The sequence below is a fragment of the Chiroxiphia lanceolata genome, chromosome 9 (assembly GCF_009829145.1).
Source record: "Chiroxiphia lanceolata isolate bChiLan1 chromosome 9, bChiLan1.pri, whole genome shotgun sequence".
NCBI classification, from domain to species: domain Eukaryota; kingdom Metazoa; phylum Chordata; class Aves; order Passeriformes; family Pipridae; genus Chiroxiphia; species Chiroxiphia lanceolata.
The window spans coordinates 2,593,851-2,613,499 of NC_045645.1; the positions used below are offsets into that span (position 1 = coordinate 2,593,851).

At 41.0% G+C, this 19,649-nt stretch overlaps 1 protein-coding gene across 1 annotated transcript in view; it reads right to left on the reverse strand.

Moving 5' to 3' along the window:
- Positions 1-19,339, reverse strand: part of AK5 (adenylate kinase 5) — a 76,664-nt gene extending 57,325 nt beyond the window's left edge. The window contains exons 1-5 of the mRNA XM_032697184.1: positions 19,045-19,339; positions 17,149-17,335; positions 16,078-16,245; positions 10,875-11,044; positions 10,642-10,755 (exon numbers count right to left, since the gene is read on the reverse strand). Of these exons, the coding sequence (XP_032553075.1) occupies positions 10,642-10,755; positions 10,875-11,044; positions 16,078-16,245; positions 17,149-17,335; positions 19,045-19,104 (699 nt within the window). The 5' untranslated portion in view covers positions 19,105-19,339. The remainder of the gene's footprint in view (positions 1-10,641; positions 10,756-10,874; positions 11,045-16,077; positions 16,246-17,148; positions 17,336-19,044) is intronic.
- Positions 19,340-19,649: the final 310 nt, after the last annotated feature.

The following is a 19,649-nucleotide window of genomic DNA, read 5'->3' on the forward strand; positions in this document are numbered from 1 at the left end:
TGTCATTTGTATTTTTTAAGGGACATTTACAGCCTTAAGGAGGAGGTGAATCAATTTGCTTCACCTGAAACGCTAAGGAAAAAGTTTAAGGAAAAAAATTTACCTCACACCAGAAGCCTTCTCTAGACCATGCTCATCATTGGCATTACCAGAAGGTTCCCTTAGCTAATTTTTTTTAAAAGAGCAAAATAGGAATGTCCCATATTCTGCAGGAAAATGGTTGTATGGTTTCCATCTAAAAGCTCTTTAAATAAGGTGGTATTTCAAATCCCACAACCGCTATGAAGCTAATTGATGGCCTGGTCCCAGTGAAAACAGACCTGTTCCAAGAGCCACAGTTCCTTAAAACACTGTCTTGGTTCCTCTAAATATCACTAAAGCTTAAATGCCCTTTTCAAGAGACCTGGTGTGGCAGCTAAAAGGATTATAATTTCCCCTGTCCCTTTTGGTCTGTGTGGTGAGCCCTGGCCTGTGTCACACCCCTCCCTGTACTAAACTTCAGGAAGTTCAGCCTTATGGCAATGAGAAATTTCTGCTCTTTCCCAGTTAAATCTTCATTCTAAGTTGTGGTTACTCATGCTCTCAAACAGTTAAAGAAGAGACACCTCTGGTGCTTGATGGGGAGAAAGCAAAGACAGCCCCACTTTCTCAGGAACACTGCTAAATGTTCACAGGTAACCTTTGGGGGTCACCAATATTCAGTACAGGTGGTGAAAAAAACAGAAATCCTGGAATCATGGAGTCAGTCAGGTTGAAAAAGACCTTTTTTTTTTTAGTCCAAGCACTGACCCAGCACTGCCAAGTCCACACTAAACCCCGTCCCTAAGTGCCACATCTACACGTCTTTTAAACACCTCCAGGGATGGTGACTCCATCATTGCCCTGTTTCAAGGCTTGACAACCCCTTCCATAAAGAAATTTTTCTTTTATTCAACCCAAACCTCCCCTGGTGCAACCTGAGGCTGTTTCCTCTCACCCTGAAGTCACTCAGACACTTAAATTCACAGGATTTTAAAAATGGGGCTGCAGGTGTATATGAACCACATTCCTAAGATCTGGTTTTGTTCTTTCCTCTACCTGGCTGCTGCAAAGAAATCCACCTCTCTTTAAAGATTTCACTACCCTAGTGCTGCCTTTTAAAACATACCAGAATTCTCTGTAAGGAGCATTTAAGGTAAAAACAAACTGTTCAAGTTTTTATCTGCTTACAGATTAGAAAGGGTTTATTTGTTCTCACACACAAGCACAAAGTCATTTCTGCTGCCTTTACTTACCTGAACAAAAGATTTCACACTTTAATTTCAACTAATATTAATAAAATCATTTGCTTCCCATTCTAGAACTGACATAATCTCCTTATTTTGCAAATGATGGTGGATGCTCAAGAATGCTAAATAGAGATTTTTTTTCTTGATGTTTTCTATCTACAGAATAATTTTGTCTCTGTTCAGCTTGATAAGATGTAAATTTGATAGTCAAATCTGAGCTATGCAAAATTATCACTAAAACATCCACATGTATTCTGACTACTCCTGTGTAAACACTAAGTGATTTATATCTTTTTTTTAATTATATAGTTGTTACTAATACATTGCTATTGAGGGCCATAACACACCAGTTAAGCTCTCTATATCTAGGTCCCTCTACCCAAGGATGTTAAATTGCATAAAGACAACCCTATTCCTAGCCTGAATAGTCAAAACTTCCCAGGTGGACAATCTGAAAAATTAATAATCAAGTTTTTAAAAAAAAAAAAAAAATAATCCCATCCAGCTGGTTTCTGTCATTTGAGGAAATGCAACTTTTAAGTATGGTCTGGCCTTTTTTACTGTCAGTGTGAGCAGAAAAAGGTTCTTAGGAAGTCAAAAGAAAGAAATACAACTTTTGCAGCCTGGGGTAATGCTCATTAGCCTTTACAAATGAGCTCACTGACAGAGTAGGATACGGATATGAGGAAGCAGAAAGTGGTGAAAAAGCAGAGCCATTTTCAAGCAGTGAAGGGCAGCCTGAAAAGCAGCACCAGCCAGCAGAATGGTGGCCTCTCTATCATTACAGAAAATTAAATAGGATTTTAAAGAAAATCCAATTATTTTTTACACACATTGTAGATGATTGGAGGCATGAGCACACAAACTACAAAAATACTAGTTCTGGTAATTATTTCTGAGTATCTATTAGATTTTGAAACAATTAACCTTATAACCTATTATTTTTAAATAACTGCCAGTGGGAGAGAAGCTCTCCCCTACCTCTAACACACATACCTCAATGTCAACAAAACCAGAGTAATTCTTCCTTCCCTTTTCAGACTATTGTAAATACACAGTTGACAGAGTTATTCTGTCCTTCCATGGATGAATTAATTATGACAGTTAATTTTACTACCACACAGCAGCTTTAAGGCACATAATTATTCACATGAAAGACTATGAAAGCAAGTTTCTGTGTTAGACTTTAGTGCAACATGGACATTATTAAAAGCAGCTCTGTTAAATTAAGGTTGCTTCACTAGCAGTAGAAGAATAATGAGGAATTTGGGAATTCAAAAAGCATACAGTAGGAAAAAACCCCCAAATTATGACACAGATGGATTCTGAAAGAAAACAGTGGAGATTTCAAAGCCTGTTAGGTCATGGAGCAGTGTCTCATGAAAGGGAATGGCTGATGCACCTCCCAGCAGGCTGAGCACAGACACAGCTCCAGTCCCAGGGTGCATATCCAGCTGATTGAAGCTTCCTAAAATATATTACACAGGGACTCCTAAATTGCAACTGCAAATCAGGGACCTGGTAAAGCGAAGGACAAAAGGAGTTTATACAAGTGAGTAGTTTTATTTAACATTTCCATTTCTGTGGATCCTAACAACAGTGGCAGAAAGATGCCCAAGATGCTCCAAGCTGTATGTCCCTTCCAATGCTCCCTCCCAGACATCTCCAGGACTGCATCCACCCAGTCTGTGGAGTCACCCCAGCCCTCCCCAAGGGCAGGACTTGAGCTTTTGTGTCCACAAGACTTCACCTACAGCATCAAATCCTACAGAGAGCACTTACAACACACTGATCACTCATGAAATTATCAGCCCTGAAGGAAAAACAGGCAGGAAACCAAAAGAGGGTCCCTTGTTTCACACAAACATGAGAGTGCAGCTTTCCACAATCAGCCTCAGTTCCTTAAAGAAACCATGGCTGAGGAAGTGCAGCCCCCCAGGAAGGGAAGGATCTCAATGCCCTGGTTGAAGCTGTGCAGGTTCTCAGCTGCTTCCAGTTCCCACAAACTGCACTGGCTGCAGAAGTCACTTCACATTTAAGAAAATGGGAAAGCATTCCCTGGGCTTCATTTATTTTTTTTTCCCTAACTGTAAAATGAGGATAATAACAAGGTACATCTTGAACAAATAATTAATTAATTAGGTTTAATTATTTCCTTTTGCTTTTAAAAATGGAAAGTTCTCTACAGGACCTGAGTACTCTTCTTGTTTTTTACAAGTAACAGCAACAACACAAAAGACACTATCAGAATCCTAGGAACTAAGACCACTTTTTTCTGACACCATGGGTTTTGTAATTCAAAATATATTTCACTCACAGGAATAAAATGTCAAGGAAAACAATGTTTTAAAATTCTCAGTTCAAGAAGCCTGGTTTCAAATGAAGCACTGTCTGAAAAATTTTCTGAAGTGTAAAAAAAAAAAATAGTAATTCAAGCACATTTGAAGTAGGAATATAAAGCAGACTCTGATTATGTGGTCTCTATGAATTCATCTTTTACCTGCAGAATATGCATCTTTATCATCAGAAAGTAGCTGAAAACCATGTCATAAACACAAGATGCACAAAAGGGTAACATCTCTCCCATATCCACAGGCACACAGACCTAACAGCACTTAATATATTCCTCCTACAGGTATTTACAACCTCCAGGATACAACCTTGAAATGCTATTGATATTTCACTGCTGTTTTCATGAACCATTCTGCTTCCACTTCCCTCAACTGTACCTGCCTGCAAGACATGCTTATGGATACTCTGAGCTGGAATGGAACAGGATAGGGTGAAAATGTGGACATCTGGGATTACTCCTCTAGAAACATATCTATTCTCCTAAGCAAATATGAATACAAATTGCTTTTTTTTCTAACGAAGGAATGACTCATTTGAAACAAAACTTCTTTTTCAAACTCAGAACTAAGTGTTTTATGGCCAGGGAATAAGTTTTATTCCGAGACTCAGCTTGTGGAAAAGGTGCAGAGAACCACCACAGCCAGAAGAACTGGATTCCTTCCTGCTGCTTTCCCACAGCACACTCATCTGCTGCTGAGGGCAGAGGGGTTTCTTCATATCCAGAAATGCCTGTGAGGTGGGATGTGGGGCTCAGGGAAGGCAATTTGGCTACTTCCGAGCTGGAAGTCAGCAGAAGGGAGAATCTTTGCCAGTGGGAACAGGCAGGTTTGTTGTTATTCCATTGGAACGAGACGAAGAGCATATGGCACCAACTCAGAATAAAAAACTGGTGGGTACATCCTCTCATTTTTTAGAATAGTATTTACTAGTAAGTAAATCCTACTCTCTTTGGGTTTGAATCTCCTTCCTGAACTGGAATCAGGAGTAAATTGAGAGTAATTGTATGCAAGTTGATGGTGCTATTGACATTAAACAGTACAAGTGGAGAGATGCTCTCTTTTCTCTGGGGATTTTTTCTACATCTCCTCTTGTTAGTGAGAATAGTGTGGTTGTTTGGTAGAAATAAGATGATTACACTCTCTCTCATTAGTCCTCATTAGGCAAAAGATGAAAATGCTCTGTTTCTTAATTCCTGGAATGTTCTCCCAGATACTCCTGAGAAAACTGACAGCTCATGACCAATTGCCATTAATTTAACAGGGCGTTTTATTCTTATTGGTAAAGGTTACTAGTAGCTAGTTTATGTCCATTGTATGTGTGCTCTCCCTTGTAATTACTGATTTTCCTTTTATAGTTCCATCTCTGTTGGGTTACTAGACTGTTTGCATAGTTTTTCCTCATTTCAGAAAAGCAAAATCACAAATCATGCTGTCAAAGAACGAATCCTGTCGGTAGAATTTTTTCCTGGTAACTGCTTCTGAACCACATTCACACTGCCCAAGAAATAAGTTTCCAGCAAACTGCCCAGAGTACATAATTAGGCCCCCTGATGATTGAGAGAGACTGGTGTGTTTAGGGAGAACTGATTCAGATTTTCACCTGTGTAGGGCAGCTAACTGATAAAATATGAATGTTAATGAGATAAAGGAAGGTCTGAGCAGACCTCTGCTCCAGAACCACTCATCAGGCACCTCCATCCACTCTCAGTTTTGAACATCTGGTCCTCTCCTGAGGCCCAGCAATGGATGAGCTCTCCCTCACCAAGGCTGAGCAGCAGAGAAAAGCCCTGCTCCAGGAAAACAGGAATCCTGAGCTCTAGGGCCTCTCACCCAAGCAAAAAATGGAACCATTGCCTGTCTTTCTCTGGAGGGTGCTCTACCTTCCAGGGGAGAAGACAGACGATGGTAATAACATTCCAAAGGCTTCCTGGTCAGGCTTGGCTTTAAGAGAGCAACGTAAAACTCACAGGGCCAAAGACAGTGAACAAGAGGAAGCACAGCAAAGCAGAGTGCTGGTGTGGTCCTCCCACTCCTCACACTGATCACTGGGTACTTATCCAGTAGTGGATGCTCCCTGGATCAGTGAAGTGGAGATTTAGGAGAAGGGAGATGGAAGTTGAGGAGGTGAAATGAAAACACACTGTCTGTGATACAGAAAATACTTTTACCAGAGCAACAACCTCTTGCAAAGAACAGATCCTTTCCCCTTCATAAGATTCACCACCAGGCTGCATTCACTTGCCCAGCTGTCCTGGAGCCCTCACTCCTGGCCATATAAATTTAAATTTATCTTTTACTGAAATATAGTCTTGTCACCCAGGTCATATATGACAAAAATATTTTTTTAGATAATTTCTACAAAACCAGTTTTCCTATTTTATCAAATAATTAAATTATATCAATTAATGAACAGCCATTGATTCTAATACCTGTTCTACATTTATGTCACTACTAAAAAAAAAATCCAATATATTTTAAGGAAACTACATGTGTACTTTATTGACACTAACAAGGTTAATACTGGTGAAGGAATTAGATTGGAAGGGAAGTTACACACGTGAATGGCTGAAAGTAGGGGGAAAAAAACAAGCCATAGCAAAGCAGTAACAGAAACTAACTGTGAAATACAGTTAATTGTTTCTCCTGGGAAGGGTAAAAACCATGTGAGAGATTACACAGAAAGTCAAACTGCAGTTTCTTCCCAAGTCCTTTGAGTTCAATACACCAGTCAGAGGCCTTTCATTACAGTGGCACGGGAGAGGAAGATATTTAGGATGCTTCAGCATGCTGGGACTAGAGGGGACTTGCTGAATTTCAAGCTGACAGGTTAATGGTAAATAAACCATTTTCTCCTTGGCATTTTCAAATGTGTCCTTGAAATTCAAACACCTTTCTACCATTTGCACTCAGCAGAGATCACGGATAGCTTAGAAATTTGTGATTCAGGATAGTTTCATGCCCAGGATCAAACTGAAAGGCTAAATACTGCAGTATTAAATCTGCGCTGCTATGCAGAAGGATTTTGAAATGATCAAAATGCAGAAATTATCATATATTTCAGAGATATATATCAACCTGAAGTTCTATTTGGTTTTAAGACTTTAAAATTCATGTTTTCATTTTTCCTCCACGACTGTGACTGCTTGGAACTTCAGGGCTTTATTAAAAGTACGCGTTGGCAGCATTGACTCTGCTCTCTGCAATTAAGGAATGAGAGGGTAAGGCAACAATCTAAGACTTCCAATGAGAGAATTTACTTATTACATTTTTCAAAGAGACAACTACAGGCCTTATTTCACCTTGGATAAAAAGTTCAAAGAAAACCGAAACTCAAAGAAAACTTATTCCAGGTTGACAGCATTGCTTGGACACAGTGTTTGTGACTTCTGGTTTCTAGGACTGAGCAGGAAGAGAAATAGTGTGAGTGCTGCAATGATACATTGCTTTATCTTGAGCACTTTAGTCACCCTGCTGAAACATGTTTTAATACAATTCTGCCTAGCAACATGTTGAGAACTTACTGTCCACACAAGAGTCTGGCAACACAATAAGAAAATCATCATCTTTGAGCTATACCTATGTATGGGAATGTTAGCATAATTTGTTTTGCTTTGACTAGTTTACTAAAAATAACACTCTTTCCCAGAGAAAAGCTCAGATTCTGGATGAGTCGAAGGGATAAAAATGTGCTGGTAGTACCAAGAGCAATCAGAAGCAAAGTTTAACAAGCAGTCTTTATCACCATGTATTTCTGTAATAGAATGTTCTGCAGGACAGGTACTGAACTGCAGTTCAGATGGTCTGTACCCCTTTGATTTTTCCACAGAACAAAGAGACTATAAAAGCTCAAATAGTGTCAAGTCTCAGTAACAGCTATGTGAGCCATAAACTGAAAGAATTAATTTAGCATAAATAATTTATTGCATTAAAGATGACTGCAAACACAGCAGTTAGATTTTATAAGGGCTTTCAAGAGAAACCAGGTGCCTGAGCTGTCCTTTTCTGCTGTAACACAGTAAACCATTTCCAATACAAATCAGTTTATTTTTACAATAACTCAGCGTAGCTCTTACTGCTGAAAGCCACACAGTAATACATACAAAAAATGTTCAGTAAATAGTGTTCAGGGAACTATAGTGTTAATGTTTGGGAGTAAGACAGATTTTATGCCCTTTGTGCCTTGCTGTTCAGTTGTTCATCACCCATTTTCCAGAAGAGGCACTGCTGGAGAATGGGAAGGTGACATGATTTGGATCAAAAATTGTATAGGCTCTCTCTTGGGTCACCATTTACCGACCAGCTCACACCTAGTCCAAGTTTTGACTTCCTGTCTCTTTAGGATACCTTGGGTCCAGATACTTTCTCACACAGGAACAACATATGTGTAATAAACCCATATAGACTGCTGATGACCAATAACCACCAGACATCCTTTCTTGAACTATGTCAGGTCTTTGTAGCCTGGTTTGTTTACATTCTTCCAATTTTTCTCACATTTGTTTAGTCCCTGTTCCAGCCTCTCTCAATATCCTGCATTACTCATCTCTATTTCCATTCAGTTTAATAACTTGCTCCTCACATCCCACCCCCCCCAATTTATTTTTGGCATTACTACATATACTCTTGGAGATTGTGTTTGTGCAAACAGTGGCAAAGAATTTGTCTGTGTCACACAAACTCTTCTGCTGTTTTCAGGGACTTGAGCACTGCAGTGGTCTCAAAGGGACCACCTGTAAGAATAAGTATTCACCCATGACAATGGGGTGATAACAATCAGAATCAGTTCTTACTCAGAACTTTTCAGTAACAGATCTCAGGGTTCTACAGGGGATGTCTCTGTAAGAATAAGGCACATCTATGACTTGGCCATTTGCATTTTGTGGGATCTCACCATTCTCTTCAAAGGATGTTCCGTTGCTTAACAGGTCTAATTAAAATTGTCTTACTGTTCAATCAAAACTTTCTTTGCTGAAATTTCAACTAACCAACTACTTCTCATCTTGTCACTTGTGGCTAACGAGACCAATTCTGTTCTGTGCTTCTACACACTGCTAGAAAGCAAGCTGTGGAAAACCCCCCTAGCAACTCTAATTGCAGACCTACACAAATTATCACAACAGTTAATTACTGAATTCTCCACAACTCAATTGCACTTCCCATTGAGGAACCTCTGAGTGCCTTGGAAGTGTTAGCATGATTACTGTAAATAACTTAATGTGCCATGGGTTACTGTCAGCCTCATCCTGTGAGGGAAGGTGAGCACCACCACTGCTCACAGTCCCCATTTCCTTCCCACAAGGCCTTCCTACTTATGTGTGGAGCAATATGGCTTACTAAGCAGAGAATTTTAAAGAAACAAGTATATTTTATTTCTTTAAACTATAAATCCGAGATAAAACATCGAATATATCTCACTGGAGATGCTGATACAGACACAGATGTTCAATGTTGAAATACGTCTATCCTTTGTGCATTTATTTCCCTGGCCTTAATTATGTTCATATTACAGATCAGCTGCTATGGAAGATGAAAAAGAGGGAGCCTAAACAGATAACATTTTCCTTCCTGTGCTCCTACAAAAGGTCTAGGATTCCTTCTTTCAAGTATTTCTTTGAGAACTGGTAAGATTGGAAGGTGTCTCTGTATTAAGTGCTCCTGGATTTTTCTAGAGACTTAGGCAGTGATCTATCCTTCAGGCAGAATCAGGCCTTGAGGAGGATTTAGCAAATCCCAACTGACTGAAAATGAAGGAACTCTCTGAGAATACGGTCCAGTGTTGTTTAACTGGTCCTCCTTTGTAGAAAGAGAACCTGAGCCTAGGATAACTCAAAGCACTTAATTCCTGTCACTTCTTCCAGTTCCGTATCCCCCTTTCTTTCATCAAAAACAACATCAGCACAAAATTATAGCACCAGGAAATGCACTGAAGTCACACCATCACATGTTATACTGGACAAAAAAAAATGGTCCAAGGCAATGATGGTTAAGCCTACATTTCTGCTGTTTCACTCATAAAATAGTCTCCTCTTCTGTGAATTGTAAGGAGATATCGTTGGCAGTCATCGCTATTTCCTGTAATAACTATTTTGCCTGTTTCCTTTAATTTCCTCAATTCAGTCTTCTAAATTTTGCCCAGAATAAGACCCTGTAAAAGCACATTAATGAAATGCCTCATTAGCTGCTTTGTTTCATTACTTCTGCCTTGGCAGTGCCACTTGGAACTCCAAGTACAGAAACAGTGGTGCCCCAATTGTGAAGGACTTCGAAATGCTCTGCATGAAGGCAATCTTAAAAGTTCAGCTCTGAAACTGCAACCTCTACTTGTGACCAGAACTGTTATGCTTAGCAGTGCTTCATCAGAAAATGATATAAACTGTTTGTTTTTCCACTGAGTTTAAGTATTTTTAGATTAGTTTAAAATACACACATGAAAACAACATGTGAATACACTTAAGGAAACAGTTTCAGCTGACTCAACCTTAGAGCTGTAGTGTAGAACAAACAAAATGATGTCATTTTCTAAAAAAAAAGAGCATAATTTCAGGTTTACAAAACCTTGCAAAAGATGGGCAGTTTTAACTCATATTTTATTCGCCTTCTCAATGCACTGCAATAAACCCGAAATTAAAAGCATTGCTTTAAGTATGTTTATCTTACTTTAGATTAAATTGAACAAATATATATGGAAATATGTTTTCCCCTTTTCTAAATCACTAAGATACAAAAAACATTCACTGTTAGATTTCATGTTTCCTCCTTCATCTTGCAAGGACTCTCATTACTGAGACAATAGGCTTGGATTATTGGTTATATTGTCACATTTTCTTTTTACAGAATAGTCTGTCTTCAGACAGGATAGAATACAACATAGAGCAAAAGAACAACCTTTTGTCAACCTGTAATTACGTACTTGCAGAGATCTAAAGAGCAATGCTCTTTCTTGGAATCTGACTGATGATTTCAACAAGCTTAACTGTTGTAGAGATATGTATGTTATTTTAAGAATAAAAACAATTTCTTACTTGGTCCTCAAAGGAGATTGCCTGGGCAACATCTCTGGGAAATCCATCAATCACTATCCCCTCTTCATCAGGGATCTGCATTAATCTCTGCTTTATCTCAGTTATGGTTGTTTCCTTTCACAGAGAAAAGAAGTGGTTTATTCAATATTGCAAAGGAAGTTTTCTTGCTGGTGCACATTTACACAGCATGTTCGAATCCTGGAAAGCAAACATGAACACGGGGTACACTCTACCTGAGGGGCCAGTTCTCCAGTGGTAATTATTTTGGCAATTAGGCTCCATTTCCTATTGCTGCTCGTGCTGTGGATCTTCTTCCTCAGCAATTCCCCAACCGAGATGTAGTTAAATCCATAACGTTCTGCTATTTTCAAACTCTGGGTTCCTTTACCACTTCCTGGGCCACCTATTGGGAATTACAAGCAAAACATTAAATTAACCTTTCACCTGAAGAACCCGATCACACATGAAATCTCTGCTGTGGGCACCAATTTTCCAACCATTATTAGAGTAAATCTTGCCCTTGTATGACCTGTTACCAGCCACTGGAAACCTGTCTCATCTCCCAGATCATGAAGTTTGTAATGTGAAGTTAAAAAAAAAACCAATACAAACCTAGTTGCAAAATAAAAACAAATGCACTCTTTTAGGCTCGACCTCATTCTAAAGCTGCTCCTGGAACAGAGTTTTTCTTGATCTGTAGCAGAGGAACAGAAAATGAACTTTCCCTTCTTGAATTCTATGAATCCAAAGGCAGAGCCAGATAGTCTGAACTGTATTCATGTCAGAAAGAATCATACTTACTTAAGTAAGCCAATTAAATCAGTGGACTAGTCATGAAATGAAACTAATAAAATCTGCTCCTAAACATGCTTGCATGAGTTTCTGAGGTTTTCTAATTTTACAATACAGAAAAATATTAAATAATCAGCCGAGATGTTTCCATAGTGATTTGGTACAAAGACTTTTATTGAACCATGCATACTTCTGGTATTGATGCTTGAAGCACCTGCCAGAGAAGCAGTTTGTCGGGTTCAGCTTGCTGGAGAACTTGAAGAGACCCTTCAATAGATATAATACAGGCCAAAGGGGTATCAAAATCACAGAACACAGCTACATTACACCAGAGGCAAAGCTGAAGTGAAGGTCAGCTGGACAGCACAAGCAAGAATGCCTGTAAAACAATCAGATCATATCTGAACTAAAAGGAAATGTCATGATGTGATGAACAGAGAATCTGGAATCCAGTATGTAAAACCAGGGAATAAAAATAACTGTTTATATTTAGGAAAGTGTGTGCTACTGGACAGTATAACCAAGCAAACCCAAACCAAATCTTTTGGTAATAAGCACTAAGTAGCTATAGTTTGGGGAATTCCGTGGGAGAACACTGAATTTTATTTCAACAGATAAAGAATTAAGATTAAAATTATAACATTTCTATGAACTTTAAAAAGTACGGCAACACAATGAAAGTAAATATGAATACATTGAGCTTCTTGTTAGTAATCATGTAACTCTTTAACATATTCTCTGTATTATTCCCATTAATAGCCTTTAGGCATTTCTATAATTAATACAATTTTGGCTCCAGGATAAACTTTACAATTATTTCTATTTATGGCCCTCTCTGTGTGAGCAGGTCCAGCCCTGTGCTCCAGCATCACTGTCAGAGAGCTTTCAGTGCCACCAGCAGCCAGCAGGAGCCAATGTGCACATTGTCAAAGTGTTCCCCCCTCTGCTCCCAGTTCACCTATACCCTTGGGAAAAAAAAAAGGTTTGATCATTATCCAATAACGTTTCTACAAGCATGTATCCGTAACATCCAGCCAGTCACCACAACTACAGATGTTTATAAAACACACAAGCAAAGGAAAGAAAGAAAAGCTGGATCTTATCTCGGTACAGCAGGGTCACAATGGAAAATGTTTTTCCCTCATTCCCTTCACTCCGTGTTTCTGTTGTACAAAGCCATATGTTTCTCTCTTCTTTAAGAGAAAGAAAAATGCAAAGCATATACCAGTAATGTGTAGAAAATTAGAAACAGAAAAACTGACAACAAGGCAAACAGCGTTCCTGTTCCAACAGAGAGGCCAAAGACGCCAAAAAACCAAAACTGACACTTGAAAAAACATCAGCCTGTAAAAGAATAAAATAGCTGAAAAAAACCTTCTTGAAACAAGTAGATGGACCTCACACCCCAGTGAGGGAGAGCTTTGCTTTGTCATTAAAGAAAAGCAGGAAAAAAACCAACTTTGGCACTTCCATTCCTTTGATTTGAATTGCAATCAGAAAATAGCTAATGAAGTATTTGCTTTAATGTCCATAAACTTCTCACACAGTTTGTTGCTCTTGGTCCAAATATATCCCTTTACAGCACGCTGGGATTATCCATTTACATTCTGAGGGGAAACATTCAGGTAATAAAATAAGGTTAAAGGGATAGGACAAAATTACTTCCTACAGCAAATCATTATAATTTATTGAATGATGTATCCATTCCTGATTCTTTGATAAATCACACTGACAAACTCTTCAGAAGAAAGGAAAATCAAATCACTTCTGGTTTTTGTTCTTTTCACTTATTCTGAGATTATGCATTATGCAAGAAAAGTGTGATTATTTTACATATTTCTAGAAGATGTCTAGACTAGGCAACACTTGTTGCATCTAAAATTATGTTTGCTAATGGGTCTCAAGTGAAAATTTGTATGCGGAAAATTTTTACTGAAGCAGTTGTTTCAATCTAGTTTTGTTAACAGCAGTTCAAAATTTCAATTTTCTTGCAAATTCAGAATAAATTCATCTAATAAGAAGATTTCTGTAAATACTTTTGACTTTAAAATCTAGCTGTGGACTGGATTTAACAAATCAATAGGCAACTGCTTGCTGGCAGCACTATCTTTGGTCTAGCCTTTAAACTTTGATCACAAAAGGAAAGTGTATTCTTTTAACATGCAGGTTTTTAACAAAGTGCAGCTAAAAACCACACTGAACTAAGGTGCTAATGACACCAGGTCATTAATATTTTAAGATCTCTAAATTCAGGCTGTACCGATACTAAAAATGTGTTTGGTAAAGTATATTAGGAAGCACATTTTTAAACACAATCTAGTTTTGCCAGTGTCATAGTTCCTTAGAAACTTAATTTTTCCAGTGATTCAGCTGGGTACCACCTGGGCAGGTTCCACCTGACTTTTCTAAAATCCAGTCACACACTCAGTTTGCAGCTTTCCAGATTTCCCTCTCAGCAGAGGTCTCTTCTGCAAACCCAGAGAAAGAACAAAACCCCCACCTTCCTGAGTGAGTTCTCTTTTGCCCTGGAGCTACCTGGTTCACTGTAAGGATGACAGATTTCACAAAGCAAAGAAGTTGTAAAAACCTTTATGGAAGCATTAAAAAGATCCTGGGCTAATGCATTAATAAAGAAAAGTTCACCTAATATGCGAAGCAGAGGACAGGTCTTTAACTTCATTTCAGTCCCTAACAGTGAACGGGACCAGTACAACCTGAGCTAGGCAGGATGATCAGTTATCACTAACTTGACATAAATGTGCTGCTTAACTGAATTTCTTGTTGCCATTTCATACAAAATGGAAAATATGCAACACGTTTTTTGCGTGCAATACTTGCCTCTTGAAATGAATAGTACACTTTTTTCTTTTTTCTTCTTTTATCTGGTATGTCAGTTATTCTTTTAGTCATTCCAGTGTGTGTTTTTATGTGCTTTCTCAATGGCAAGTTGAACTTGGGAGGAGAAATTTTCTTGATACTGTACAAAAATGTTCAATAGCTGCTATGCCACACACGGTACCGTACAGATCACACCATAACAGATTCAGAGGAACTCAGGGGGAACATAAACCTGAAACAGCCTTTGTGGAATGTTTACAACGTTCCCTATAAAAATGGGAGGAAAGAAAAGCTCTGTAAAACCCGTGGTCTGTTCACTACATGCTGGAGCTCAAGGATTCCACTTCAAATGCACCTGCACTGAGTTCCAGAGGTGAAAGCCAATCTCTCTTTATCTCCCCGAAATCAAACCATCATTCATCACTCCACTGCCATTGAGCTACACGGATTTCAATGCATTAAGAGCCTTCTGTGGTCACTGAAAAGGAGCCAGTTCCTCTCCTTTATGAAAAGGAAGGCTGGCTAATTAATTGGGATGAAAGAAAGGTACGGGTTATTCCTCCACCTAATTGCAACCTTTATAGTTCAGCGGGGCATGGAGAGATTTGCACGTCGAGATCTGTAATTCTGAAACAAAAGATTTAAGAAAATTCAAATGCCCTAGGCAATTCCTTTGGCATCCCATAAATATCTAGAAAAATGCCAGGGTTTCTGTTTTTAATATGTTCCAGTAGCTCATTTCTGAGAACTGCTGGATGCAGAGCCTAGAGGACACGCTGTTCTTAGAGAGTCCACTCTGTAGCACAGAGAAGACATTTTTGCTCCTTTTTACTACACCATTCTCTGTTATGGAAGCAGTATCTCGCTTTACTAAAAATAAAGCTTTATAGATTAAAAATGTAGTTGTCCATCACCTGGCACTCGTGCTGTAACTCTTTAAACCATTCAGTGCATTAGGTCTGGCAGCAAAATTTCTGAAGAAAACTAACGCAGATGACAAGGAAAACTAGTTCAAAGAACTTCAGTTCAAAAACAGAATAAAACATTGATTTAGACTTAAACTGCAGCTATTTTTTAATAACTTATGCTTGTCTGAGGCTGGAAAGTACAAATTGCTTAGAAAGGACACTGAACTGCTCACAAGAGAGAATCTGGGGAGAAAGCACAACTAACTGATGCCAACTGAGTGCTCACTGTCCATGAAGTTGGCACAGGATTCTTCTGCCAACTAGATGTAGGGATTAATTTATCAGTGCAGTGGATTAGTGACGGTGTGTGCTCACTCCAGCTGGACACACTGACCACTTGTCGGGGTTGTAAACACAGATGGCAACAGCTCCCTATCACCTTTGTGAGCTGGCTTATCCAATGTTTTGAAATACCTTTTTTTGTGCTCGGCTTTGAATGTACCTATAACAGTGTTCCAGTTCAATCCGGGGCGTGCCTTGGAAGAGCACTTGGTTCACGTGGTGTTGCTGTCTCAAAATGCATGAGCCAGGTTTAGTTAAGACCAAATCAAACTGGCAGATGTGCTCCATAACCAAACCATGAGCTCTCCAGCAGCCAACAGGCACCCAGGCTACAGAACACAACTGCAGGTGCTCGCTGTCACCCCTGAAACTCTTTCAGCTGGGATGCTACATCCTCAGCAGCAACAATTTCACGCTCTGAACTGGGCTGCACGACTTGCTAGGGCAGATGGAAAAAATCGTGTTTAAATTCATACAGGCATTCGATGGATTTGCAGTACAAAGCAGAAGGCAAAGTAACAGAGATAAAATCGTGTAGAAGTGACTGCTTTCACACCTATGACAAGGATAATCTTCGGCCGAGGTCTGGCAGGGTCAAACACATCGTACTCCTCAATCAGCTCCGCGGTTTCGGAGAGGTCGGTGTCGCTTTCGATGGAGAACTGTTGGATGGGAGGGAGTCTGTCATAGCGGCGGTACGGGAAGTTGGAATTGTCAGGCAGCACTGTAAAACAGTGAGATACACTGGAAATTGCAGAAATAGGCAGAAAACTCAAAATCTGTTGTGTAGACAGATTTAAATAAGTATATCTCATAATTTCACACTGCATTTGCTGTTGCTATATTAAATACTCCTTGAAGTTTCTTTACAAGCACATCAGGTTTGCTGTGAACATCTGCCCATAGCACCCAGAGTTCAGTAGTGGCCTCTGAGAAGAGGCACTCTGTATTGTGCAGATAACCTGTACCACTAAGCAGGACTCCTCTGGTGACACATGCTGCCCACAGATGTAGAGACAGTATTCCTGCTAATTAGTTAAATGAAATGCTGCATGGCAAGGAAGAATAACTATGGCAACTGAAAGATGAGCTAATTACTCTTTGTTAACGTTACAAATAAAATAATTACAGGTATTGGTATGACATCTGCTTAGATTTTATGAGATGCACCTTTTTCTAAGAGTTTATAATTTGCATCGTATTTAGTAATTAGCGTATAGCTCCAATATAAACTAGAAAAACCACTTAGTGTAACTGCACTGAGGTTGGTATGCATGTCATCCATAAGAACCAAATAAAAATATAAGCCAAGTGCACTGATTCAGCTCTGCCCCTGTCTTTGCAAACGTTTGAAGTGGGTTACAACAAATCTCTCCACTAATGTCTTAAACGTTCACACAGCATACATCCAACACTTGGCTGCAAAGTGATCACAATTTCCTCTCCGGCCTAGCATCTGCTATGGAAGGAGAAAAGCAAAGGCCAAAATGCAAGGAAATAGAATTTTTGATTCCTTTGCCTATGGAAAATCAGAGTGAGGCATGATCTGCTACAAAATAATTCAGCAGTGGATGTAAAACCACACACAGCACAAGAAATATAATCATTTTTACATTTAATACCTTACCATTCCTGAGAAAAGACCTCCTGGGTTGTCCTCCATTGAGTGGAGGCAGGGTCTTCTTTTCTGGGCTGACAAAAGTGTCCCATTTCACTTTTTCTGGCCCTCCAAGCTCTTTTACTTTCTGCAAACAGCTTTCCAAATATTCAATGGGGTCATCGGGCTTGTAGCACATTAATCCATTCAACAGACTCTGAAACGTAAGGTCAGAAATACACACTATAATGGCAGATGCCAGGAAAAAAGCAGGCACTTTTGCTTTGCCCTTTACTTTCCACAGAGGAATCCCACATTCCTCATGTATTCACACTCTCCATTTCAAGCCAACACATAAAACTAAGGCCTGCAAAAATCATACCATTTTGGTTTGCCAATGTCATAAAAATTGCTTGGAACAGGAAGCTCATGGCTATGTCTATATATTTGTCTGTTTGCATGTAATAAAGCCTGAAAATAGCAAAAAACCCTCTATATTTTCCTTAGAACAACCAGTGCCAAGTACAGGCAGAGTAATGCCCAAGCTAAAGAGCCCCAAAAGTTGCACAGTCTTTGTAGTCTTTGACCTCATTAATATGTATCTTTTCCTTACAGCACACTCACAAGTATCTCATCTATATTCTTGTCAACGCACAAGCAATGAAAAAAAAGGGTTTTAAAAATCATGAGAAATACTCAAATATCATCTTGATCAGCATTGGGAAAAAACCTCCAACCCACACCCCCAAAATTCATTGGTGGTTCCTGATTTAATTGATCAGGAATCCAAAGCCATTAGAAACCCCCTCTCTGGAGTATTAATTCTGCACCCACCGGAGCCATGAGCATTGTGGGCAGTGTGGAGGAAGGGCTGCCAGGCCCTCCTCCGACGCATGGTAATTGATTTTCCTTGACAAGGTGATACAGAAGTCATCATCTCACCTCTTCACAAGAGCACTGCATCCAACCTTCCCTTAACAAGAAGTGTCTTTTGGGATGATTCCTGTTCCTTTGTGCTCTTCCTAATTTTTGTGTGAATAAACTTGACAGTTATAGCTGGTATTAGTAGTAAACACACATAGCTCCAATTCAAGACTTGCTCAGTTGTTATCTACAGTTTATACAGTGACTGCTATTTACACACATTTGAACTTATAAAATAGGATATCATTTCTGTGCATCCGTGCCCTTACTATACTACTTAACTGATCACAGCAACCAGCCACGTATTTGTGCAGAAGACATGCACCAATTTTTAAAAATCTCTAGCTCAAGCTTGGAGCCTCTACAGAAAACCAGTTCTGTCTGCATCTCTTGTTAAACCATTCACACTCGAGCTGTGTTATTAAAACATTAGCATGGTCTGCATCCCGTAATTTTCAAATATACACAGAAAAACGCCTGGCTTCAGCACAGACAAGGGAAAACACATATGTGTCTGTGTGTGTCATATAGATTTACAGGATGTCTGACTGGAGACAAAAAAAAATCCACGCTGCACAGCGAAGTAACCACCAGCCATCAGCAGCAGGTAACTTGCGGGAAGCTAAACAAAACCTCGCTGAACAGTTGTGGCTTTTTCCCTTCCCCCATACCGAGGGGTGATGCTCCCTGCCCGCATTCCCGGGCGCTCCTTTTGCCCTGCGGACGCCCAAGTTCTCTCGCTGGCCGGCGGCGCGGGGCGGGCGCGGGGGCTCCGCGGGTGAGCGGCGGGCAGCGCCCACCCTGCCCGGGCTGGGGCAGCGCCCACCCTGCCGGGGCTGGGGCAGCTCCCCGCGCACGGACCCGCAGCGCCGCCGCCCCGTCCTTCCAGCCACCTTCAGCCCCCGCCCTGCCCGCCGCGGGGTCCCGGCGCCGAGCACCCCCAGACGGGGCGGAAAACGCCGCCACACAGACACACACCCATACACCCCCACACCCCCGTACCTCGAAAAGCTGCGGGATCTCCCTGCGGGCCAGGTACTCCTTGGCCTCGCCGGCGCTCATTCCGCCAGCCGGGGCCGGGGGCGCCGGCGGGGCAGCCCGAGCCCCGCGCTCGGCTCGGCGCGGCGGTGCAATGCGGGAGCCTGGGCGAGGAGGAGCAGGCAGCAGGCAGGAGGGAGGCAGGCAGGAGGGAGGCAGCAGGCAGGCAGGAGGGAGGCAGCAGGCAGGCAGCCGCCCACCCCCCGGCCCCGCTGCACGGAGGGAGCGGAGCACGTTTCCCCCTGCGGGGAGGGGCAGCGTGCGCAGCCTGCCGCCGAAAGTTTGGGGGTGCCCGCGGGGTGACAGCGGGCGGGGGCGGCGAGGGGCTGTGCCTGGCGAGGGGCTGTGCCTGGCGCTGTGCCTGGCGAGGGGCTGTGCCTGGCGCTGTGCCCGGCTGTACCGAGCCGCGGTCGGGCTGTCCCGGCGCCGAGCGCACCCGCTGCCGGGCTGCGCTGCGGGGAGGGCTGGGCGCTGGTGAAGCTTCCCGGTATAACGCGGTCTCTGCCCTTGGCAGGGTTTTCTGGCGTTTTGGAGAGCGAGACGTTTCGTACACTTTGGGCTGGCGAACG